Raw genomic sequence first — 26,521 nt, 5'->3', positions numbered from 1 at the left:
TCCTATGGTATTTGAAATATTTTATTAAGACTGCTTCAGGGGAAACTGCATTTACATTGAAAACTCTGAGGGCACTTACATGAATACATTCTCTTTGTTCTTAGGCTTTTAGAAATCACATGTCCTTGTTTTGGGTGGTTTTTTTTAGTATTTTCCATTAGAATAGTTTATTTTATAAATTGAATGCTAATGGTTTCTGTTATGTGATTTTCATAATTAATTCACTTTGGAGAGGAGGAGTGCTCAAATCTACATTTAGATCTTTTCTGTCTAATCACGGAAATGGATGCAGGTTTTTCATGTACTACTCTTTGTGTTCTATTTGCATTTTAGTTTGGAAATCTCTCTAATTAAGAAAAACGAGGGACCCCAGTGGCCAGAGCTAATAGTTGGTGACACAAGAGGGGAATTCATTATGGACTCTTCCCAGTGCTCTGAAATAACTGAAAGCCTGATGCATCTTACATCTGAAGTAATGGTAAGGAGTTGAAAGTAAAACATTTCAAATTCTTATAGATTTATTTGCATGTTGTCTTTTCTTGATATCCTAATTTGTACTTGATTGACATAGCTCATCAGTTCATTTGCTGTTCAGAATCCTAACTCTACATTAATTTTTAACTGAAACTGTTAACAAACTAATGGCACTAGAGTTTTAAATATACTTCGAACAAAAATATCATCTTCATGGGGGACTGAATTTAGTTTACATGAGAGCATCCGAGCACCAAAACAGAAGCCTCATTTCACACTGAATCTAAATTTTGTTCCCACCACTTACGATGTGGCAGTTTGTTTTAAAGCAGTTGATCTGATTAATTTTGAAGGATGTCTGTTTCTAGTTTATCGGTAGTTTAGCAACACTTATACTATCTTCCTAGGGAATCTGTACTTGACTTATAGACTGTGAGCATAAATAACATTTTAGAAAGGAAAATTTAGGAAGGCATAAGCATGACTCATGAACTTTCTGGCATTATTGTTATGCAGGGAGTCTACTCAAAACAGAATGTAATTTTTAACTGCTGTTTGCTTGATACTTCCCCTTTTGGTTTAATTACAAGATGGCATCTCATCTAAAACTTGTAAAGTATGACCCCCTGTGGGTCTTGATATATTAGGTTTGGATTATTACTTTTTTTAATAAGGCTGAAGAGTGTTATTAAAATAAATTCTGTTTAGTGCTTAAATCGATTTCCTTCCTCCCTCCCCCATTATTTGTGGGCAAGATAATGTAGTACCTCCTTTGACCTTAGGTGTATTGAGAACTTCAAATTTCTTTTCTTTAGCAACTCATCCTGAGCTTAAGGTGATGACTTTTTTTTTGGTCACAACTTTTCAGCTTGTGTGCAATAATGATCATGTAAAAAAAAAACCTTTCCTTAGGTAACTGTTCATTTAAATAAATGTTACATATTTTGTTGTACTGCAACTTTAGCTACGTATGTATAATAAAGGTGTGGATTCTTTTTGGTCATCTCAGTTGTTTACCTGGAAGGTTTTTGTAAAAGCCACCTGATGAAACAGTGGACCAGAGGCCGTCAAGAATGCTTGGGGGAGCAGGTGAACCCCAAAGTCTAGCCTCTAAAGAGACAGACCCTGTTTTAAGTCTTGTGCATCAGCGTGCAGTATATGACACTTAATTTTCCTGGTTCCTGTCATTTAAGGGTATTTCTTTGTTACCTCTTCATGTTTGTTTTCTTTGAACTTAAATTGTCTTAGCAATTAAAAATGTGCTGATCTCCTTCACTTTGTGGACTTTGTGGACTTTGTGGACTGAACCAAAATAATCAGATGAAATGGATGAAGAAATGAGCACAGGAACTCAAGAACTCCTCCCTGTCAGATGAATTGAGTCAGTGCCCTGCCTTACACATTCTGTTTTTCCTCAGCTTTCAGCTTATATTGGTTGCCAAGATGGTGCCTTTTTTCTGCAAGAAGCAACTTTAATTCATACTTAAGGAGGAAGTGTATATTTTTTGCTTTCTGTTAAAGGTCCCTTTTTGCTATCATTAAATTAGTTCTCTAAATGTATCACAAAGGTAACATGGCTTGGTTGCTTTGAAAATTATCCAAGATGTCATTAGGAGAAGAAAGCCATTTCTGTATGCGGTACTGTTATGTCTTCCTCTCAAATTACTAGTAAAAGTGACAGGTTTTCCTTTCTTTGACTTGTGGAAATGAAAAAACAACATGCTTTTTCCTTGTTTTGGGTGCACTGAAAAACATGCATAACACAATTATTAATCTAAAATCATTATTAGCAAAGCTAAAAGGAGGCATGTATTTAGAGCTACTTAAAAAATGAACTAATAAATTTTTAATAACATTTCCAATGGCAATCTGAAAGAAGGTTACACTGATGTAAATTTACTAAACCTGCATAGGTTTTCAGAATTGTATACTTTTGCTACTTACAGAAGGGAATTTATTGTCCATGTTTTAGTGGCTTATGCACCTTTCCTTAAACTGAAATGGATTTTGTTGTACCTACTGCTCATGCTATCCACCACAACAGAAATGGTTCTATTCATTTTGAGTAAGTACATAATAGCTTGATCTTTAAGTATGTAGGGATATGCAGATGATTATTTATGTTCTGTTGAACTTTTTTGATATGGAAAGGGATTTTTATATGTATGTATGTGCGTGTGCGCGTATATATATTTATTTTCAGTAGCTGGTATTTTCAGTGTAGTTCATTATCCAGGGAGGTGGTGGAGTCTCCATCCCTGGAGGTATTTAAAAGAAGGGTAGATGTGGTGCTTGAGGACGTGGTTTAGTGGTGGACTTGGCAGTGACAGGTTAGTGGTTGGACTTGATGGTCTTAAGGGTCTTTTCCAACCTTAACAATTCTATGATTCTATGATCTTTTTATTTCAGAATCCAAACCCTGAAAAGGAAAACCCACCTTGTAATGCTCAAGAATTAGAAGAATGTGATGCATTTCTTGAAGATAGCACAAGCTTGTGCAGATTTGATGGTGATACCTTGAAAGTCACTCATGTAGTAAGTGCTGCAAATTATTATACAGAAATATTTTTAAACATTTTTATATGCAAGTTGAATTCTATTATCAGAACAAAAATCTGTGCAAACTCTTGAAACCACACAAATTTCTTCCATAATGTAAAATCACAGTAGCAACAGAAATTATCAACCAATATGTGTTCTTCAGTGTCGTTTTAATGTAAAAACAAGGCTCCTTTTATTCTGACTTAAAATATATATATACACTTTCAGAATTGAGCCATTTGAAAAAGCGAAGTTATGTCAGAATAATCATAAGAAAGGGGTCTTTTTCAGATTACTTTTAGATTCCTTAGCTTGCATTTTTCTCAGTAACTTTTCACATAACCTGGTAGAAAGTTGACCCTTTTTACTAAGGAGCTGGAGCATAGATCACTTTATGATACTTGTTTTGTCAGTCGCACTGGAAATAACAGATTGGAAGCAAAATGCTTCAATGGGAGGCTTTATCTGGGTTGTAAGCAGCTTTGACTAACAGTAAATTAGGACTTGGTTGGCTCCATGGGCTAAAGCAGGAAGCAAAATAATCATACGAAAGCATCACAGATTAAGTAGTTGTCTTGGGTTTGTTTGGAGGTTTTTTTCAAGATGTCTCTACTAAGCTTGTAATAAACATTGGTATTGTACCTTATCACTACCTTGTGTCACACAAAGTACATATAGGATAACCTGTTCTGTACAGAAAATGTCATAGTTGCAGGCTAAGATTTTGAATCTGTCCATAATTTCCTGTTTTCTCAGAAAAGCTCTAGAAGTCATCTAAGTCTGTGTCTTACAGATCTTAGTTTGTTCTTTATTTTTTAAAAAAAATATTTATTCCTTTGGCAGTACAGTTATATATATATGTATGTCTCTGTGTGTGTGTATATATGTATATATATGACTGTATTTGCAGCTGTGCTGCCAGAGAAAAAAAGATTAATTCTGAAAGCTAGCATGCTCCACCAAAAAGTCGTCTGTTTCGTGGATACAGTGTGATAGGTAACATTTGTTGGAAGATAAAATCTACTTGGTAGGAAGACATTTTGTAGCAACTCAGTTCAAATGGATTTTAGCTGTTCAGTGATACATGGTAAAAGAAGAAGGGACAGGAGGCGTAAGTAGAAACAAGAGGTTCAAACTGGATGGAAGGAAAAACTTTTACACCATGATTGTAGTGTGGAGCAGGTTGCCTAGCAAGCTTGTGCAGCCTCTGTCCTTGAGGTTTCAAGACCAGACTGAATAAAGTTCTGACTAACTTAGCCTAAACTACTGCTCTTTGCCCTGAAAGATAAGAGGTTTGTGTCCCAGAGACGTTTCACGGACCAGGAGGAACATGATATCATGGGATCAAGAAAGGCAGATCTGATGATGAGTTCTGCTTTCTAGCAGGCAGCAAGACATTGTAGAGCAAGTCTGAACTCTAAGGTGTTTGTAAAGAGCTCTTATAAATGGGTGGCATAAAAGTAATCCAAAGGCTAATGTGTTTAAAGCATTATGGTCAAGGGACGATTACTGTGGGTAGGAAATTTTCACGCATGTATAACCTGTTCTAGCTGACCCTGCTTGAGCAGGGAGGATGGGACTAGGTATCTCCGAAAGTCCCTTCCAACCTCAACTATGTGATCTTGTGTTTTTCCTCCTTGTTAGAGGACATAGAAAAAGTATTTCAGTAGATTTTTCACCATACAGGAATATATTTTTACTTCCATTTAGGTTTTTTGTTTTGTTTTGTTAGCAGTTCAGAGGCTTATTCCTTCAGAAGCATGGCTGATACAACCTTTCATCTTTGTAGTAACCCATTATCAGTAGTATACAGTTGTGTATGTCTCTTTGCTCTTAAGTTGGAGGGGACTTAGTGAAATGTGTCTGAAATCGTAGAGAATTTAAGACCATGAAATATTTATATAGGAACATTTCTCACTTTGAGTTATAATTTAAGGATATAAAACATTGATGGTGTAATGATAACTGCTCTGTAGAAAGGCTTGGTTCTATTTTTCTTGACATTTTCTAGTGCATATCAGTGGCAGTGATCCAGCTGAAATAAAAAGGTTTAACAGCCAGCAATCTCTGTCAGATGTATTGCTATATCGGCCTGTTCTTGTGTGGCAAAATAACGTTTGTCTCCTCTAGCTCAAATGCAGTTATTCAGTTTCTCCTGTAGATAAATATTTTCTTTATTACTATCAATTCTGTAAGTTAGGTTAACGGTGGTGTAAACTCCAGTGTGTTGTGTTTCCAAGCCATCAGAAACTAGAGATACGTGATGGACAACATTTTTTGCCATGGAGGGGAGGGACTTTGTCAGGGGAAGTATGGACTACCTAAAACACTACCTTGTTTTTGGAACTGCTTGCAGTAGCATTTACACCAAAGTTTGCTTTCTGTGTTATGTAGATTAATATGTATATTACCATATATGTGAGTTCTGTATTATACGTCCCGTTAAAACCTCAAAGTTTCAGGCACATATGACAAAATGCACAAAACTTAGTAGTTGAAAAAGTGCTGAAAGATGCCTGAAGTACAAAGCGGTGCTGTGGGCTTGCAGTGGGGAAACCCAGGCATCCCAATACTTAGCAAAATTGAGGTGGCTTAAGGGAAGAGATGCTGCTTGGTTTTAGATACAAAAAAGAGAGTACTCCCAGTGATTTGTGGAGCAAGGAGAAAATAGGAAATGGACTGTGTACACCTAGGTCTTTGAATAGCTAACAGCAGTAGGTGATTTCAGAGAGCAGTTGATTTATGGCAGGAGACTTTTCTGGTTGATAGGTGGATTATGGAAAGACAACAGAAGAACTTCCGTCCATTTTCTACTAGCTAACTTCCCTTGCTTGTATGCCTATATAGAAGCATGAGTCTGTCTTCTCAGAAGGTACCAGAATGACCTCTGTTAACTAAAACTATATGTCATTCTGTGAAATACATCATGTTTACATCTGAGCTATGGGAGTATGTGAGGCATGTCATGTATTCATGTGTGTCTATTGGAGTGGAGATGCTCTAGTGGTAATAGACAAGAGAAGAGGCAAGGTCTTCCCCAAAGGCTTTTCTGGATGCTTTGCCTGAATAGCTGCTTCAGGTTAGAATGTTTCTTTATTGCAGTTGAGTTTCTCGTGTTCTGACAAGACTCACAAGACTTTTTTTTTGCATTTGGGCTGTCTGTCCAAGTGATCTCTGTCTCTGTTGCATGTAAAATAGGCAACTAACCCAGCTTAAATAACATCTATTATTTTTTTTTCAAAGCACTGTAAATTACTTCTGGAGGAAAAACGTAATCAAAGTTCAGAATTACTTTGCTGAGGTGCTGTACATTTAAAATATTTCTCTGTTTTCCACAAACGTATTGAAACCTGGAAGAAAACCTTAATTCCTTTAGTCTGTTCGAAACTGCTTGTTTTGAACAAGAGAAGGAGGAGAAGAAAAGGAGGCTCAGGGGGGATCTCATCACCATGTACCAGTACTTAAGGGGTAGCTACAAAGAAGATGGAGACTCCTTTTTTACACGGAGTCACATGGAGAGGACAAGGGGGAATGGACACAAATTGCTGTTGGGGAGATTCCGATTGGACACCAGAGGAAAATTTTTCACACTGAGGATGGTCAGCCATTGGAATAATCTCCCCAGGGAAGTGGTTGACTCGGCCACATTGGACACCTTCAAGAGTCATCTGGACAGGGTGCTGGGCCATCTTGTTTAGACTCTGCTCTTCCTAGAAAGGTTGGACTAGATGATCCCTGAAGTCCCTTCCAACCTGAGATTCTGTGATTTCTCCTATATAAGAGGAAACAGAGTACCAAAATCCCATCAGGGATGCTGGTGGCCCCTTGGGGAAAACACATTTAAGAAAAGGTAAAAAATGGCGTGCAGCTGCAGTGAGAGGGATGAGTGAGAAAAACATGAGAGAAACAGCACTTACAGACACCAAGGTCAGAGAAGGAAGAATGGGGAGGAGGCGCTCCAGACACCAGAGTAGAGGTTCCCCTGCAGTCCACAGAGGACCATGTTGGAGCAGCTATCTGTGCAGCATCCTGTGGAGGACCCCACACCACAGCAGGTAGATGTGCCATGGAGGAAGTTGCAGCCAGTGGAGAGCCCATACAGGAGCAGGCTCCTGGCAGGATCTGTGGCCTGTGGAGAGGAGCCCACGCAGGAGCAGGTTTTCTGGTAGGAACTGTGGCCCACAGAGGACCCACGCTGGAGCAGTCCATACCTGAAGGACTGTAGCCCTTGGAAAGGACCCACGCTGCAGCAGTTCTTGAAGAACTGCAGCCCGTGGGAAGGACCCGCGTTGGAGCAGTTCATGAAGGACGGTGTCCCATGGGAGGGAGCAGGGGAACAGCATGAGGAGGAAGGAGCGGCAGAGAGGGGCGTTATGGACTGACCCAACCCCCATTCCCCATCTCCCTGGACCACCCTGGTAGCAGGGGAGGTAGAGAGGTCAGTGTCCTGGTTTCAGCTGGGATAGAGTTAAATTTCTTTGTAGTAGCTATTAAGGGCCTATGTTTTAGATTTTTTGCTGGAAACAGTGGTGATAATGTGGAGATGTTTTAGTTGTTGCTAAGTAGCGCTTACACTGGTCAAGGACTTTTTCAGCTCCCTATGCTCTGCTGGGTGCACAAGGAGCTGGGAGGGGACACAGCCAGGACAGCTGACCCAAACTGACCCAAGGGATATTCCATACCATATGACGTCATGCTCAGTATATAAAGCTGGGGAAGAAGAAGGAAGGAGGGAATGTTTGGAGTGATGGCGTTTGTCTTCCCAAGTAACCATTACGTGTGATGGAGCCCTGCTGTCCTGGAGATGGCTGAGCACCTGCCTGCCCGTGGGAAGGGGTGAATGAATTCCTTGTTTTGCTTTGCTTGTGTGTGTGGCTTTTGCTTTACCTGTTAAACTGTCTTTATCTCAAACCATGAGTTGCCTCACTTTTACTCTTCCGATTCTCTCCCCCGTCCCACCAGGGGGGAGCGAGCGAGTGGCTGCGTGGTGCTTGGTTGCTGACTGGGGCTAAACCACAACAGTCAGGAATGAAGGAGTGAAGTTGAGCCATGGAAGGGTGTCAGGCTGAGGCTTTTTTTAATCTTTGTTTCTCATCATCCTACTTTATTTTTAATTGCTGATAAATTAAATTAATTTTCCCTAAGTAAAGTCTATTTGATGGTAGAATTGGTAAGTGATCTCCCTGTCTTTATCTCGATGCCAAGCTTTTACATCTTATTCTCTCCCCCTGCCCTGCTGAGGAGGGGGGGTGAGAGAGTGGCTGTGTGGGTGTCTAGCAGACAGCCAAAGTCAAACCCACCACAGTATATCCAGTTTAAAATGCAGCAGTTGTTTGGCCTTTAAGCACAGCCAAAGCTCAAGATTAGTCACGGAATGTGCTACCTCATATTCAACAGAGCAGGCAGGGATTATGGGAGGGAAGAGCTTAAAAATGAGAAGAAATGAAATCTACAAGGAGTTCTGGGGAAATGGAGCTTAGGGAAATGTAATTCTAGTCGGTAAGAAGCCAAGCTTAATTTCCTTCTGGTGCTCCAGGAACAGCTTGCTTTCTTTATCTGGGAGATGGGAGAATGAAGTAGAAGTAATGACGATGACTTTTGGGGAGATTAGGTGTCCAGCAGCAGAACAGAGTCACATTGATGAAAACGGTGGAGGAGGCTGCGTCTTGTAGCAGGTTCTTCTGGTCAAGTCATGAACTGACTGTCCATGGCCCTGTGGAATGTCATCACACCAGTGGGTCTGATGCACAATCCCTGTGATACACTTTTTCCCAGGTGTGAGAAGCAGGTGCCACTGTGAGCATGCAATAGGGGCTCATGGTGTGAGTCTTGAGCTGAATGTATGAGAAGTCTCAGCTTGTTCCCTTTCTCAAGTTGTTTCTCACTCATTGTGCCTATTTTTCCTGTGCTCTTCGGAGGTCTGTGCCACTCACTTCTGTCGGTGTCATCTGTCTGACCTCTGCTGATTTCTTACCTTTCTCAGATGTTAGGAAGTTTGAAGGCCTAGGACTTCATACTTTCTGTTTTGCTCAGCTCATTGCACCAATACAATACCTGCCTTCTGTCTTCTGCGTTGTTCTCCTTATGTTATCTTATTAGTGGAGCTCTTGGCATTATCTTTATTAGCATTTCTTTGTCTCTTAGCGGCTTAGAAAATTAATACCCCTCATTTCATGATTGCATCTGGCTCTAATGGAAACTGGGGATTATTTCACCTCTTTTGTAGCTTTAATAAGAAGAATTTCTATGCCTGTTGAATGGTGTAGTAATGGAAGGCTGTTTTGAAGTTGAGCCGTTAGGCTTGAATTTATTTAGCTGAAATAATATTAGTTCTGCTATAGACTGTATAACCTTGAGTAAACAAATTTCTGGGTCTAAATAGCTGTTGGTTCTGTCCACTGGATCTTATGTTAAGATTAAATTAAGGTCTTCAGGACAGAGACCCTATCATGTGACATTTGTACAGTGATAGCATAAAAGGCTTGCAGTTCATATTTATTGCCACAATACATGTAAGGTAAAGAGTGCTGGGACAACTGTTTGGGAACAATTAGTCAACAAATGTCAGCATCTGAAATGCGCATTGAGGAGTAATATATCATACTATGTATTCGGATGTATGTAGCCATTGCAGACACAGATTCCGGATATAAAAAATACTTCAAGTGTATTTTTTCATATCACAGAATCACAGAATGGCAGGGGTTGGAAGGGACCTCTGGAGATCATCTCGTCCAACCCCCCTGCTTGAGCAGGCACACCCAGAGCAGGGGCACAGGAACGCGTCCAGGTGGGGTTTGAATGTCTCCAGGGAAGGAGACTCCACAGCCTCCCTGGGCAGCCTGTGCCCCTGCTCTGGCACCCGCACAGGAAAGGAGTTTTTTCTCATGTTTAGCTGGAATTTCCTGTGTTCCAACTTGTGCTCATTGCCCCTTGTCCTGTCATTGGGCACTATTGAAGAAAGACTAGTCCCATCGTCCTGACACCCACCCTTTAGATATTTATAGGTATTTATGAAATCCCCGCTCAGTCTTCTCTTCTCCAAGCTAAACAAACCCAAGTCTCTCAGCCTTTCCTCATATGGAGGTGAGGCTGACTGGCCTATAGTTCCCCAGGTCCTCCTTCTTGCCCTTTTTGAAGATGGGAGTGACATTTGCTGTCCTCCAGTCCTCGGGCACCTCTCCTGTCCTCCATGACCTTTCAAAGATATGGTAACGTGAACAGTGCAGATCAGCTCTTGAGTACAAATGGGAATTTCTGAGTGTTCTTTCATGATGGACCTTAAGGGAACAGATTGTTCTTTTCTCTTTGTGCATTTGCTGGTCATAGTGCTACATTAAAAGTATTGCTATTAACTTCCTTTAGAAGGCTTTACATAGAAAACTCAAAATACGTGTTGTTTTATTGTTTATTCTGTATATGCCTGTCTTGTCTTATATAATTGACAATTCCTGGTGAATGAAAGCGGTTATTGAATGTTTTTGGTGATCTAGACATATTTGATGAAGACTGTGCTAATCTGAAATTTAGTAGTTATTTGATTGTAAGTAAATAAAAAATTATTGACATGTCATAATTTTAGTATTCTAATTAATCCTTGTTCCAGTACTTACCAACTTTTACTGCAGAGGGACAGGATTTCCTTCCCTGCTGGCACTGCAGAAAACCAGACACAATTTCTTAGAGAGAATCTTTTCCTAGCATCCAAAGTTGTAGGTTAGGACCCTCTATCCTAGAAAACCATTTCTACAAAAAATGCATTCCCATTTGCTTGTGTAGTGGACATAATGTTTCCCGAAATACTATCCCAAGAAACTTAATTGCATCTGCTTGAAATGTATCAGCTACCTGTAGTGTATTGAGCTGTTGATCAGTGGGATGCAGCATAATGTATTCAAACAGTTTGTCAGCTAACAACCATGAAGCTGTTAATCATCTAACTTTGGCAGTGTGTGTGACAGAATCTGCTATTTATGCTTTGAACCAATATTTTGTATTTCTTTGTTGTGTTTTCAGATTAATCTTGGAAGCAACCAGTATCTTTTCTCAGTTGTTGTGGATCCTAGAGAAATGCCATGCTTCTGCCTGAGGCATGATGTCGATGCTCTTCTCTGGCAGCCCCGCTCTGACCAACCAGAGAACATGTGGGAACACATTGCAACTTTTAATGCTTTAGGTAGGAAGTTAACTTCTGTGTCACACTCCTCTGTCTGAGACTTTTCTACCTGACTATTCTTAGCATGGCTTTTGTTGATATTTCACTTAATTAAATTTGAAATGAAAGGTACTATAATTCTGTTGATAGCAGCATGCTAGCTTAATTTTAGAAAGATTAGAGTGTAAGAAATAAAATATGTATGCCTTGGGAGGAAAATAGGCCTTTTCAGACCATATACAGGATGCAAGCACAGTACTGCACAGCAAAAAGGAAAGTTCCTTGGATAAGTGAACTTGAGTAAAGATTTAAAAGCACAATCAGCACCTTAACGCTCACACAAAAATCATCAGGGGAACAGCTGCAGTTCACTGATGACATGTCTAGGTGTGTATATGCTTATGGTAAGATGTTTTAATAAGTGACCTTTAGATTTTTCCTGGTTTGTTGTCCCAGGGGATAGGTCTGAAGAATCGGACATGATTATTCACTGTTTCTTCTGTTATAAGAGCATCAAATGGTGCTGGTACATAGTAGGTTCAAAAGAAACGCTTCATGTATGTACATTTATGCAATGGAACCCTCTGCTGCAAAACTTTGTGGACATGGAAAGTTTTCATTAATTTGGAAAAAAAAAAAATCATTGTGACAGGAAAAATGAATCAAATAACTGTGCCAGCTCTGGCTGAAGAAGCCCCTGACTGTTCTGAAATTACAGACTACCAGGAAAGTAGAAACTGTAATTGTAAAGAATCGTTAGTTATTGCCGTATTCTTGCAATCAGGACTAAGAATTTGTTTTTAGCCACCGTTGGAAACAGAATCTTAAAGTTCAGAAGCAGAAATTACTTTGAAAAATATGGATGCAAGAGTAAGAATTGCCATGTCAGATCAAATAGGATGGTCCACATAGCCGAGTATTGTACCTGTCAAGTGAGAAACAGATAAATCAGTTATCCTGAAAATGAATCTGGTCCAGAATCTACTTCGGCTGTGACAACTATAGTCTTCATGTTCTTTAAGTGTTCTCTAGACCCATTTCCTTCAATAATGCCATGAGTGTGACGATCTGTTCCCTCCCACCCCAAATACATTTGTCTGACCACACCACTCTCAGTCTGGGTCCAAAAGGAAAGGGAAGATACTAGTCATTTTATAGAGCTCACGTAGGTTACCATAACAGGTAATTGGTTTTGTTCTGAGTTTTTGTAATTTATTAAGTTTTGTAATAGGAATGATTTTTAATAGCCCTGTTCTTTTAACTTAAGATCAAATTAAGCTGTAAGCATCTTAACAAGTCCTCTAACAAAAGAGATTAATTTCACAGTTTGTTCTTTGTTTACTCTTCAAATTTCATTATGCTGGGAAAAAAGTGGATGATAAGGATTGGGATGTTTTTTCAAGTTACTATTAGTTTCAAGTTTCTCTGCTGACTTTGTAGTAGTGTTTTAAGAATGTGTTTCTATTGTTTTGAAAACAATAGGAAGGAAATTATATCTTTGAGTGTTTTGTACCAAAGGTGATAAAACCCAATATTGTTCTACTTCTTTCTCCTTATTGTACTAGCCTTGGACTGAAGCCTAAGGAAGGAAGAAAAGGGAAACAGAAGGGACCAAGTTTTTTTGTTCTATATATCTGCCCTAACAACTTTCTGTTGAAAAAAAGTGATTGGTCTTGAACAGACCTTTGGCTGCTAACGTCTAGTGACTTGCTGCTGGTTGAAGGAGCAGTTGCATGGTCTTGCTCATTCTTACCACGGTCGACTGAAGGAACCTGTATCTTTCACTGACTGCTCATTAGTCTTGCTGTATAAATCCCCTGTCTCTAACAAGGTTGTACCTATAAATCAGAAAACTAGAGGACAGTGACCTTTTTTAGATGTGTTTTTTTTAAAAATAGAGCTTACGATTTTCTTTTGGGAAATCCCATTTAAATACAAGTTCCCTGGCTCACAAGCTTCTTTTACCTGCAAGTCTGTTCTTAAATCCTGATTTTATTGTTAGTGCCAGTGTTTAAATATATGAATTAAATTAATGAACTTACACTAGGAAAGTTTTTCTGGCTGCCCTAGTATTTCCCAGTACTGCAATCATGCCAATTGATAGTCTAGCTATGTATTTACTAATTGTTTTGTGGTGAAAACTGTCAAGCTGGATTTGAACAGAGATAATGTTTTGAGGACAGTAGCAAGCATTTGTAAATGTAGAAGTCTTAGCGTTCACATTTAAAACAAAAAACAATACAAACCAAACCAAACGACCCTCAAGGCACAAAAATGCACTGTTAAAGCGTGATGGTGCTGTTGTGGGTTAGCCCCGGTGGACATCTAAGCCCAGCACAGCTGTTTGCTATCTTCCCGTTCCCCCTCCCTGCACCCAGTGGGACAGGGGAGAGAACAGGAAAAGCAAAAGCAAGATAGCTCATGGGTCAGTTGTGGTTAGCTCTCCTGTCTGGGTCCCCTCCCAACTCACTGTGCACCCCCAGCCTACTGGGGGGCGGGCAGAGTTGGAAGACTAGAAAGCCATGGTAATGTGCAAGCACTGCTCAGCAATAGCCAAAAAATCCATGGGGTATCAACACTGGTTTAGACACAAATTCAAAACACAGCACCTTATGGTCTGCTGTGAAGTAGATTAACCCCATCCCAGTCAGCCCCAGTACCAGTGCTTTGACCTCTCTCCTATGATAATAAGGAAAGAGGGAGAGGCAAAAAAAGTAAACTCTAGCATGCTTGTGGTTCTGAGAGGTGGTGGTTTTCAGTGATAGCCATAGCCATGGTCAATGGACGTGAAGCAAATAATCTTTCAGAAAGATGATAAAACACTTTGCAAAGATCGTGTCTCAAGTTTCTTTGCAAAAGTGTGAAAGGAAATCAGTCTGTTTACTAATTGAGTTCTGTGATGGAAGAGGAAAAGGAAGTTCTTTCCTTTTCAGTGAATATTAACGAAGATTACAGCGTGTGGAAATGTAACTTGTGTTTTTTTCAGTCAGTTCTAAATAGGAGACAAGGTTGAAGTGTCTGGTCAAGATTAGGTAGACCCAGAAGCCTTACATTTTAAACAAACTGGGGGATGAGAGAAGAGGGTTATTCTGCTTGGACTGCTAATATTGGGCCAAGATGTGTATCCATGCCTTGTGATCCTGCTGAGAAAATGGAAGACCTCGTGAGGCGGAGGCAGGCTAGATGTGGGAACAGTATCTAGCTATACATACATGCGCATCAAAAATGCCAGTTAGGAAGGTGTATAGAAGAATTGTGTATTGATACTAAATTGGTTAGTGCATACCTCCAGAAACTATTGGCTTATTTGATAATACATATATCTTTTTCTTTCTTTTTTGTTACTAATTGCATATTATTTTTTTTAACTAAGGTTGAGATTGTCTTAGCCAGTTAGAGTGCTGTTGAAACCAATATGTTACTTCTCCCTTCCACTTCTTTTTGGGCTATGCAGGTTATGTCCAAGCATCAAAGCAAGACAAGAAGTTCATGGCTTGTGCTCCAGATTACTCCTACGCTGCTCTTTGTGAGTGCTTGCGACGAGTTTTCATCTATCGTCAGCCGACTCCTCTGTCCACAGTTCTCTACAACAGGAAGGAAGGAAGACAAGTAGGACAGGTTGCTAAGCAGCTAGTAGCAACCCTGGAAGCCAATGATCCTATCATAGGCTTTCAAGCTACAAATGAGAGATTATTTGTTCTCACAACAAAAACCTTGTTTTTAATAAAGGTGAACTCTGGAAATTAATTATTCAGTATTTTCTGCTGTAGTTTGTGTAAACAATTTGTTAAAGAATTGGCTAGGTAAATGATCCAAGAAGTTCAGTACAACTTGCTTAAGTTTAAAAAGGAGATATTTTACAGGGGGATCAAATTTTTTCATTAGAAATCATCTGTAAGATAGTGAGATGTTTTTTTAACTTTGCTGTCACTGAAGTAAGCTTTTCCAGAGCTATGGGAAAATGTCTTCTCTGCTAACAGCTTTCTCAGAGCAATGGTCAGAGGCTGTTATTGCAGAGATGAATATATTTATGCGTTGTTTTCTCCAAACGACTGTTTGCCATACTTCTGAGTTTTGAGAATTGACTTATTTTTAAATGCTACTGTTTACCTATGAAAGAAGCAAAGAAAATAAAGCCTTGAGTTACAAGCATATGATGTGCAAAGTAGTGTGTATCATAAAGAAAAAACAAATCCCAAATTCAAGTATTGTTGGCCAAGAAAATGATTTAATATTTCAGTATTCAGTAGTATTGAGAGAAATGTGAATGGAATGAATGGAGTGTTATGTATCTTACACAGGTAACTAACTGAAGTGGAATAATTTCATTGCATATGCAGATTTTAGATTATTGATTTGGGACTTACTCATGTTTGCAGTGAAATCTATTCACCCTCACCTTTTAAGAGACACTAGAATAGCTTTTACTGGCGTTTTCTTGAAGCAAAGTAAGGGTGAACGTATAGCTGGTGATTATGTATTGAATGGTGTTAGTCAAGGTCTGCTTATACTCTCAGTTGTGCCATTTTCACTTGACATTGCACTTCACGTCAAGTGACTAATTTACAATTAGAAAATGGCTAACAGAAAAAGCACTTGTATTGTAACCGGAGATGGGAAACTCGGAGGTGCTGCTTCTGCCTCAGATATCACTGTAAATACCATGTTATTAGTTAACCATTCTGTCCGCGATGCACAAGTCCAAATGTGGTGTATGCAAGGTAAGAGCGTGCAAGCGTGAGGATGCTTCTGTTTAACAAACTGGCATGGTTAATTGTGCTGAAAGGTTGTGTCCAAAGTTTTTTGTTTCTTTCTTTAAATTGCCATTGTCAATACAATTAAACCAAAAAAGGGTCAGTTGTGACATTTCCACCCTGGGTTGGCTTTTTCATAGTTTGCTTACAGCTATATGGCGAAGAATGCCTGATCAATTATTGGGTACTGGCAGGAAAGCTGCTGTGATCTGTGGTACCAGGGTACAGAGACAGATGCAAATACAGCAAGTGGCCTAATAGTTTGCATCTGTTCCAATGTTATTTCAGACTACGTAGGAATCTATTGAGAGGAAAATAAGCATTCCTTTTTTATGGACTAACATTTTCTTAGTTGTGATTGTTTTGACTCTTCTGTAAATTCTCCAGACTTGTATTGGTGAAATTAAATAATATATGGAGAGTTTAAGAGGGACACAAGCAGTAGTGAATGTCAAAAAACCCTCCAAATTCAGTAGCTTTTCAAGGAACCTGATTTTCTCCCTCCTTACAGCAGTATTATATTATACATCCAATATCAAAAAGTTTTTCCTTACTTAACTTTCCTTTAACTTACCTGGGTAAGTTAAAACAAGCTTAATTTGCAAACCTTCCCTTCTCATTCTATTTTTTTAAAAGTGACTTGAAAATGCATTTTAAAAAGGGTCAGCGAATGTTTTACTGTTCCATGACTGTTTTGCATCTAAATTTTCATTGTTGGCCAACAATGTCAAACAAGGCAGTAGAACTCATGCAGAGGTCTTTTAGAAAAGATTTTATGTATTTGATTACTTTGCAGCATAAAGTAAGTCCTTTGAGATTTGTATGAATATTACTTTGTAGTCTGAGAATTAATCACTGGGAACACAGAGTTAAGAACACGCCGTGATGTTTGGGGAGTGGAGGAATGAAGGGGGAGTGAAGGATCCGTAGGCCACAGGCTTTTGTCACCTCAGGGCTACTGCAGGGAGCTTCGGTGTAGGTGAGAATTTCAGCTGTTTGTTGTCACATTCTCCGTGCTGAGGGTTAGATATCTGGAAACATACTTCTGCTGTCTCCTGCAGCAGAGGAAACAAAGTCAAGTAAAACAGTTACCTCTTCAGAGGCTGTATTGTAATACGTAGTGACTAAAACTCACTTTCTGCCCAAATGTGTGTCTGTTTGAAGGGCGTTCTCATTTGCTCCTGGGAACAATTGAACATGGGGAGGAGGTTAACCTCTTTTTCCATGTTACTCATCTGTTTGCAGTCATGGTGTTCTCAGAAAGAATATGTCTGATAGTTTCTCTTTTATTTTGCTTTCTGAGAGTTAAGGGCATTGTATTATTTTAAAGAGTCGTGGCCTTGAGGAACCTTGCATGCTGTTGCACAGCAAGCTGCTATAATTAAATGCCTGAAAGCCACAGGGAGGCACTTCCTATCAGCATTTCCATTTCTGTGTTCACATAATTTTAAGGCTTATTTGTTTAGTGTATTAATGTAGGCTTATACAAAGAATAGAATATAGATATATTCAGAAGAAGTGGTTTTCTGAGCACCATACTTCAATTTTTCTAGGATTTTATTTCTTGAAATCTTACATTTTAAGACACAGTATTTCCGGAGAGGTCCCAATCACAATCTGTTTACAGAATTTCTGAGAAAATACTTGGCTATTAGAGACTTGCATTATTTATTTCTAATATTCTTTTCCAGTGTTTTTTCTTGGCTGCATATTTGGAATGTATCATGTATTCTTCTACAAGTTTAAATAAATGGAAAAAATGTTAAATTTATTAATAAAGGGTTTTTTAAATTATTATAAAGGATTTCTGTTCATTACAAATGTGCATCCTTCCTGTGCTACTGAAACAAAATAGAGGAATAGAAACAAGAAATTCCTTAACATAAGGCTTGTTATGTTAAGGAGTTTTCTGTTAGGGCGAAGTTCTGATGGGTGTCTGCACTGCAAGGTCACGTCTCTTGCCAAGACGTGCACTGTTGCGCTCCTTGCTCATTTCTGTGAAAACCCCTGTACAGATTTTCTTCGTACCTAATATCTGCCAACATAGAAAGCCATGGAGGTGGGTACTGGAGGGGGTTGATAGGTATTTACGTGTGTGCTTGTGTTAAAGTGCACATTGTATCCCCTGATTCCGTGTCTTTGTTGTGTACAAGGCCAGGTGATGCAGACAAACCCTCTAGAAGGAAGAAGGGGAGAGATCTGCACATCCTTCCCCTACCTCAACCCAGGGGTGCTTTTTTGCAGGAGAGTGAAGGAGAAGGGGAAGGATTTTGTCTGTATGTGTGTCCTGTGTCAAAAAGTGATTCTCCATTAGTGAAGCAGCGGACCCTGTGAGAGTAACAGATGAGGTTTTATTTCAGTTTGCTGGACTTTGTTTAAATAATGAACATTATTACCACTATAACTTTTGAATTTCTTTGCCTTCTATCAATTTATATTTTCTATTCTCATTATGCAGATCAGATGAACTTGAAGCCTGCAGTCAGTCACACATTAGCATGTAATAACAATTTTACTTGAATCATTGTTGTCTGATTCAACCACATAAAATACTTTATGTTTAGGTTTTTTGATTTAAACTGTTAATATCCCAAACTCTACATATCACTGCTTGCTTATGAATTAAATTGCTCTACTCACAGTGGCAATCATCAACTTCTGGTTCTCATTTCAAGATTTTCCTCATTTTGTGGGAGAATAAAGTGTACATCGTCACCTCTCTAATAATTTAATCACTGGTCCTAGATTTTTCATGTGTTGTTCCATCTTCTTGCTGGGTAGGGCAGATACACGTAACTGAATTGAAGTAAGAACTTACTCCCGTCATCGCAAAATGAATGTGGTCTCCTATACCCAAATATGAGCAGCTTCAGATACTAACAACTGCATTTAGGCTAGCAGGATTGCTTTTGCAAACTGCTTCTTCAGTTTGGTTTAGAATTTTGCGCAGCGAGCCCATTCGTAGCAGCTTTCTGGAAATCCGGTGAGATTTGTTTTGCCTCCTCCCCATGCAAGTCATCTGCATTTGTGTTATGGAAAAGATCAGTAAGGTCAAAAGATAACTTAGCTGCAGTCTTTGAAGTAAAAAACCCAAGTCTTTTGGTCAAGACTATCGCAATAATGTCAAAATCAATGTTTAATACTATTTTGCTTGGAGAAGTATCTGCTGGTGTAATTTTTTTCCTTTAAAAAATGTTTAAGCTGCTTCTGAAAAATTACTTTCTTTTGGCAAAGATGTTTACCATGATGTGGTAGCTGGGTATCGATTAGGATCTGATGATCAATATAATTAACAAGTTCAGATATAGACTTGGAAAGTATCTATCATAATCTTTACTGATCTAATGTTCTAGGCAAACTATCCTTTATAAACCATTCCAGTGTGTTAAACTGGCACTTGCAAGGAATTGGCAAGGACAGTGCGAGAAACTCAAATTTTAAAAATGAATCATTTTAGAGCGTCACTGTTACTAAGCCATGATGAATATACATTACCTAACTAGTTTTTGTTAACGCATTACTTGCATTCTGTATGTGCAAGAGCTGTGTGTGTGTATATAAGTTCGTATTTTCAGCTACACCTATATATGCACACACGTGTATGTATTCATACTGCTTTAAAGAACTGGGGAAGATGCAGGAGAATCTTTTAACATTACTGACAGCAAAGCGTAGACTCTTCATTAACCTGAAGCTTTTCCAAAAAGGCATTGGCTGTTCATGAGTCTATCGTTTGTGAAGCCAGCAGTCTGATATTAAGTGGAAATACTTTGCTGTATGCTAAAACATGGATTTACACTTGGGAATACGTTCTTGAATATTAAGAAATCCTGATTATTAATTCAAAGGCCCCTTGGAATGCGTATTATATTTCTGGTTTTCCTTTTCTGGTCTTCACTGGTCTTGTGACAAGCTTTCCTGCATGTTTTCCCTCATCAAAATGCAAACACGTCTAAGTCTGGCATAAATGTGTTGTAATGTCATGATACCTGCTTTATGTGAAAACATCAGTTGTGAATCCTGTGGAGTTATTCCTCTGCTGAGGTTTAAGTATATGATATCTCAGTATTGCATAAACCCAAAGTTAAACAGCTCAGAGACCAAGGCTTGAGCAGATGCCTCAAGTTGGAAGAAATGATGCAGGAGTAATAAGCATTTATTTTTATCAAAGCAAGTAGGGTTTAGTGGGAAAAGAAAGATCTACTGAATACTAATTCAGTCACTTTATCACTGAAATTGCTGCTGATTGGCCTTTAATGATTTTTCTTTTTGAAGCTCTTCATTCCCCCTGTTCCATGTGTCCCCTCTAATAAATATAGAGTACCGTATGGTAATTTAAGGTTTGAACAATTTATTGGAAGTTCCTGAATAACTGAATTAGACTTGCACATGGGGTATCTGAAATACAGGCATGAGGTACAAGATGGATACGTCTAGCTGTGAAGAGACCAGGACCACTGGCTCTTGATTTGATCAAGAGCTGATGGCCATCTAAACAGAAATAAAAACTGATGCTGTGGAGACATTTTCTTGAGTTGCAATGTCAGATTCTAAAAAGAGTAAAAACATGGGAACCTGTGCAGAATAAGCTTGCATAGGCAAGATATGTGCAGGTCACCTTTTAAAACCTCCTAGAAATATTTACAATACTTCATTCAAAGCAGTTGGATCAATCAGAAAGAGAATGTGTGTAAGCAAGACTTGCTCTGTACCCATTTGATGTGCATTTGGCAAGGGTAAGTCAGCAGCAAAACTGCCTGGATGCTGGTGAGGTCGGCGTTACTCCTTTTGTGCTGTTTCTTGCCTGATGTAGCTCCAGGTGCTTGCACTAGTCTGAAAAATTCACAAGTAAAATAGCTAACAAGATATTTAAATAAAAAAGTATTAGTTGCTGTTAGCAGTGAAGTTCTGAACATCTTTGGGTCCAATGTGACATCTGTGATAAAATCTGCCTTTTCACATGTAACAAAAACCCCTAAACCTCAGGCTGCTTTACTGTTGCTCCACTTTCTTCCTGGGAAGTACATCAATAACCTTTTTCTCTCTGTTCTTAGAAATCTTTGTCTTGTGCTTTAAAAAACAAATGCAATATCCTCAAAGTTTGAACCTGGCATGTCTTGATGCCATGGGGACGTCAATGTATCTGTCACTGACTCGGTCTGTGTTTCAGAGGAAAAATAGCGTGTGAGTTGCTTCAGCTGCTCGCTGTTCCATTAGGAAGTGGCAAAAAAGTGCAGTCCGCTTATTTTTAATAGGCTCACCCTGTCTGATTACATGCCTACAGCCTCCAAGCTCCACATAATTCAACATACTGGAAGGTCTCGGGTGCCCAAGGAAAGGGAGCTGTGAGCTAGTTAGCGCAACATTTCATTGTGGGAGCACATCTGATACATCTATGCAGATTTTAGTGCTCTTAGGTATCTAACGTCATAAATCTCTATTTTCTATGACAGCAGAAATAAGTTAACTTGCTAACTAACTGCAGTATCTACTTTGCAAGGAAAGCACAAATTAGGCTCTTGGATCTACATTTCTATATCAAATGTGATTTATACCACGACAAATTGTTTGTGTATTTTTGAATTGGAGTTGATGATTATTTATACTTAATGAATTCCCACAACCTAGATTTTCTAGTGGAATTATTCACAGACCTGTAGGTAAACATAAGAGAACATTAGTTCAGAACTGGAGATAATTAGCACTTCTCATTAGTATTTCATTTTCCGTTGGTTACTCAATCTTTATTACGTGAACTGAATTTCTTGAAATGTATAAAAACTAGTTCACTTTGCGTCTCTTGAGTGCTACTGACTAAGAAAGTGCAGCTTTGCTTCCTAAGGAGGTGGTCAAAGTCAACAAGGCCAGAGAGGACTAGTGAGTGCTCCATGGTGCTTGAAACGCATCCCGTTAAAAGCAACCTGCCAATGCAAATGGAGCGCAGCTGCTTAAATCCTACTGCTTCTGGATGTTTCTTGAGCTTAGCAGCCCACATTACTCCTAAGCCTAGGAAGAAGCAACTTGCAGTTCCCATGTGAATCGTGTCCTCCTTTTTAATTAAAGCCAAGTTTATCTCAAGTAATGATACCAACTCCTGAACTCTCCGGTAGCCAGGTCAGTAACCATCTGCCTATTGAAGTCACAGCCCATGAGAACCCAGCCCATGCTGCCCTACAGCTTTGGGGTGCTGCCTTTGTAATTGGCGCGTGTACGAAACTGCACAGCTCCAGCTTCTCGTCTGCTAGGTCACGCTCAGCCGTGACCTCAGAGACTGACGGTCCGTCTCTGACATTCAGAGAGGAAACTCGCGTGCTGGGTTAAACCCACACTCCTCGGCCACCCTGTGCCTCGCGTTGCAGTACTGGCTGTGGTCCTCTGCATTACGCACAGCTGAGCCCTCCTGGGCTTCAGGGAATGGGTGTGTGTCTCCAAGCTTGAACAGCCTGGAGAGGGCGGTGGCGCTGCTCGCCGGAGGATTTCCCCATCTATGTATGCAGGGAAACCCGAACTCCGTTTCTAGGAGTGGAAGGAGGCAGACTAAATTATAATGACGATGGGATTGAGGAACAGTCAGAAGATGAGTTTAAGGGATGCATGAAAGGTAATGAGCAGGTCTGGTCCTAAGGGCTCCTGGGAGACAGTACATATTTCTAAACCGTGGCTAAACCATGCTTCTGTCATGTCCTTTCTGGGCCAGCCCTCTCCTCCTTCTCTGTTTTAATGGAGGAAACTTTTCTGCCTTTAGTTGTGACGTGGGCTAGAGTTCCTGTGACGACAGCACAGAACCGAGATTCAGAGAGGCTCTTCAAAAGCCAGGTCAAGGAATGTGCATTGCTTTTTAAGCTGTTTTCAATTTTTCCCACTGAAATACTTTAGAGGAAACAGGGTATATGATTGCTGTAAACTGAGTATCATATGTGTTTCTGTGTATGAAAATGTGCACAGAAGATGAGAAGTGAGCCGTGTGGCGGTGGGTTTCAAATGGCTGTACTGGTTAGGGAAAATAATACCTCTAAGCACTGATATATATGAGCCTGCTGGGGTTCAGATGTTCACGTGCTGGTGCTTCAAGAAACTATCTGAATCAATGAACAAACATTTGAAAGACAAAAAACAAGCCAGCATCCAACTTAAAAATTCAGAGAAACACTCCTTAAAAAGGACTTTAAAAGCACTCCTTAAAAAGCACTTCTTGAAAAGGACTCGTCTAGAAAGTAAACCTCCGTGAGGCAACTGAAAGTGTCTTGTCCGAGCATCCTTGTGCCTCTTTTCTAACAAAGGAATGACCCTGGCTGCTCTGAATCCATGGCAATATGGTTCTTTCATCTCTCTGCAGAGAAAACTCTGTATTTCAACACAACAATATGCTGACAAGTTGTTTGTATTTTTAATTGCTTTAGTTTCATACAGCCTGTATTTTATAATTTATAGATGATTTAACTTAAAGCGCAGGAGGATTTTAAGAAAGAAACACATGTTTTATCCACATGTTCCTCAACTTTTTTTTAACCTGTTTTCTGCAAAGCTCTGGAATGGTCCTTCACCTTTTGTTACCGCTGCTAAGTTTGCTCTGAGTTTGCATTCGAACCAGGCACCAGAACATTAAATTGGTGAACATTTTTACACTGGTTAGTTGGATTGTTTTCTATAACTCATATTTTTATCTTCTAGGAGGAAATGTTTTCACTTGAAGAACTGTGGCCAGAATCTTGCCCCAGGGAACAACCCCAACAGAGCTACTGGTGTGACTGTCCTCCCAAAATGCAGGGGAAGGGAGCAAAAGGCTGAGGGTTCTTTGTGTCAAACTCTAGGTCTGTTGGGGCTGGTGTTCTTTGCAGTGGCTTTGCCATAGGAGTAAGTCCTGACTTCTTCATGAGAAAAAGGTGCAGTTAAGGAGCTGTACCTGTGTGTAACACCCCACACCAGCTGGCACTCTGGCGGTGTCAGCGGAAGTCTTTGTCTCATGCTCTGGGAGCTGCCAGTTGTTAGGTTGTGCATGCATTGCCCTTCCACTCCTTTTCGTTCTGTTTCCTTGACAGCCCTGACACACAGTGTGTCCAGGAGCATGCCCTTACAGATAACGAGTGGTCTTGCCCTGTTGGTGTGTACTCATTGGAATTGTCTGGGCTCTTACTGCGAGGACCCTGTGTTAAAGGGTAATTTAGAGTTATCTTCTCTTTCAGCGCTCTTTCCTCATTTTTTCCTTTCTCCATGATTCTCATCATAGTAACCTATTTATTTTCCTTTCATTTCCTTCTGTATTGTTGTTGAAACATTGTTCTCTGATGCAGAAACTGTCAAGGCTTTTTTTCAAGCTTACTTATTTTTATTGTACCAGCTTTATGGAATCTGACTTTCTGTGTAAAATTTTGTTCTGGTTCTACTATAAATTAAAATGTCCTGGTGTCCAGAAAACCTCCAACTGCAAGCCAGAACTGTGACCATGCTATAATGTATTTCAAACTTAGAAAGTCTGTTGCCTAAGGAAGATCATAGATGTGTCCATCTGGTTTGAAATCTAGATTAACTCATGTATTAGTAGCAGCCTGCTGGTTCTGCTTGCTGTTGTTATTGAACACACACTGACTGTATATACTAATATGTATTTTTTCCCTTCCCCCTCCACTCCAGGTCAGGGAAGAATGGCTTGGTTTAGTGGATAAAGGCTATATACTCATGTACTTCAAGTTCCTAAGTGTCTACTGCTTCAGATAATTGTGAAACACCTTCTTTTTGACACATTGCAGAGAATCTCCCTGAATGTCCCTACATCTCTGATGCTCAAGACCAGCATTACTTTCATGAACAAGTCCGTGTTTACTAAGGCAAATCCTGTCGATTGAGCTGTCTAGTGCCTCTAGTACCCTACAGACCTGAAAAAGCAGAAGACATCCATGTGAAGAATGAGTTCTAGTCCGAACCCATTGCTCCAAGCTGTTGCTGATGCAATTGTCCCTAACTTGTGTTCGCAAGCACTTGCTTACACATGTACATCATCTGGAATTTTAATTTTTCTTGGGGAGGGGATACAGGATGCATTTGTCTGCAGATGAAACAGCTGTGCGTATTCATCATGACCTCCCTCTCTACCTGTATTCTTTTGCATCAAATTCTTAGTTGTCCTCTCTGTGAAAAGACACTTTGTGGCCACCCTGTCCAGATGCCATCTCTTGGTTAAGGGTTAGCCAGCAGAAAAGCAGCCTGCTTTTCTTTTTTCTTTTTATTTTTCTTTTTTTTTTTCCTCCTTTTTTTAAATTTTTTTGTCATCCCGATTGCTTGGTAATGTGCATTGCCAGCTGAGGGGTTACCCATCAGGCCGAGTGTCACAGCATGGTTCTATGCTGAGTTTTGAATTCTACTGTAATCAAGAGAGAGGGATGTGTCTGGCTTCACCTCAAAGGCAGCCACTTCTTCTAAATCATTAAACAGGGACTGCAGCAAGGCGGGGTGGGGAAAGAGACAATTAAGGTGTGATGCCCTCAGAATTCAAGGCACTTTGGTCCGTCAATAAAAATTTAAATGGGAATAAGGATGCTGAAAGAGGTTCCTTGTTGCTACTGTGAAGACCTCAGCCGCCTTCTTTCTGCCCATGACACTACTAGTGAGCTTAATTTTTTGAACTGCTTTGTTGTCCCTCAAGCCCAGGCGCTTAATAACCCAGTGATCTCCACAACAAACTGTGAAGACTCAAAATCCGTTAGAAATCACCAGGTTAGCAGTGTGAAAACATAGGTCAAGAACCAATATGGGTAGAAAGCTGTTTCTGGTAAGGATATGATGTAAATCATCAACAACTAAGTTCAATTCATACTGTCCATGTGGATCTCGCTTCTTTTTGCTGCTAGGGCTTTTGGCTGGTTTTCACTTGCATGCCAGAAAGTAAATATTGGCAAGTTCACTCTTTCACCTCATCAGCTATTTGGGATCCAGGTTGTTGTAAAGTACTCTGTGCACTTAGATTTATACACAAATAAAAATGACTTAGCTACCACTCCTTGTGGGTTAATATGTAGGATGAATTACAGCTTTACACTACATTCTAATTTTGCCAGTTGACTGTTTATACTAGAGGATTTATTAGTTCCTGTTTATGCAGAGCCACTTATTTATGGTGCTTGCTGATAAATAAGAAATTGATGTCTTACCTGGCAGAGTTTGCTTTTTTCTTCTATTCTTTTTAGGTTTTAAACACAGGTATGTGGAACTGTGACAAGTTTTCTCTAGTGACATGGGCGGAGAGAAGGGAGAGAAGGAGCTGTACACCTGTTTGACCACCTCTCGTGCTATATTGTGTTGAGCTGGATTTTCTCTTGGGCTCAGGTACTATTGACACAGGATTACAACATGATCCCAAGGGGAAATGCTGAAGTTTGCTGGTTTTCAGGCTACTCTGGCATTGACTGATATGAGCAGTGCCTAGGTGCTTGTGAGTCAGCTGGAGAAATGGAGTTGCCTTTCCCCTGACGTATGCTGCTTCAGACACACCTGCCACAGGGTTTTGTGCCAGATTACAGCACTTTGCAGCTGCTAGGATTTCCTCTTCCAATAAAGGATTCAGGCTTACTAATTTATACACAGATTTAGTCTTTCTAGGATA

At 39.8% G+C, this 26,521-nt stretch overlaps 1 protein-coding gene across 1 annotated transcript in view; it reads left to right on the top strand.

Annotated features, from left to right (window-relative positions):
• The window catches only part of NUDCD1 (NudC domain containing 1), a 58,345-nt gene extending 43,023 nt beyond the window's left edge, over nucleotides 1–15,322 (top strand). The window contains exons 7-10 of the mRNA XM_075085620.1: nucleotides 334–478; nucleotides 2,884–3,009; nucleotides 11,032–11,191; nucleotides 14,625–15,322. Of these exons, the coding sequence (XP_074941721.1) occupies nucleotides 334–478; nucleotides 2,884–3,009; nucleotides 11,032–11,191; nucleotides 14,625–14,917 (724 nt within the window). The 3' untranslated portion in view covers nucleotides 14,918–15,322. The remainder of the gene's footprint in view (nucleotides 1–333; nucleotides 479–2,883; nucleotides 3,010–11,031; nucleotides 11,192–14,624) is intronic.
• The last annotated feature ends 11,199 nt before the right edge of the window (nucleotides 15,323–26,521 follow it).

Source organism: Phalacrocorax aristotelis, chromosome 2, assembly GCF_949628215.1.
Source record: "Phalacrocorax aristotelis chromosome 2, bGulAri2.1, whole genome shotgun sequence".
NCBI lineage: Eukaryota > Metazoa > Chordata > Aves > Suliformes > Phalacrocoracidae > Phalacrocorax > Phalacrocorax aristotelis.
Note: the sequence above shows the minus strand (reverse complement) of the source record. Positions and strands in the feature narration are given on the sequence as shown.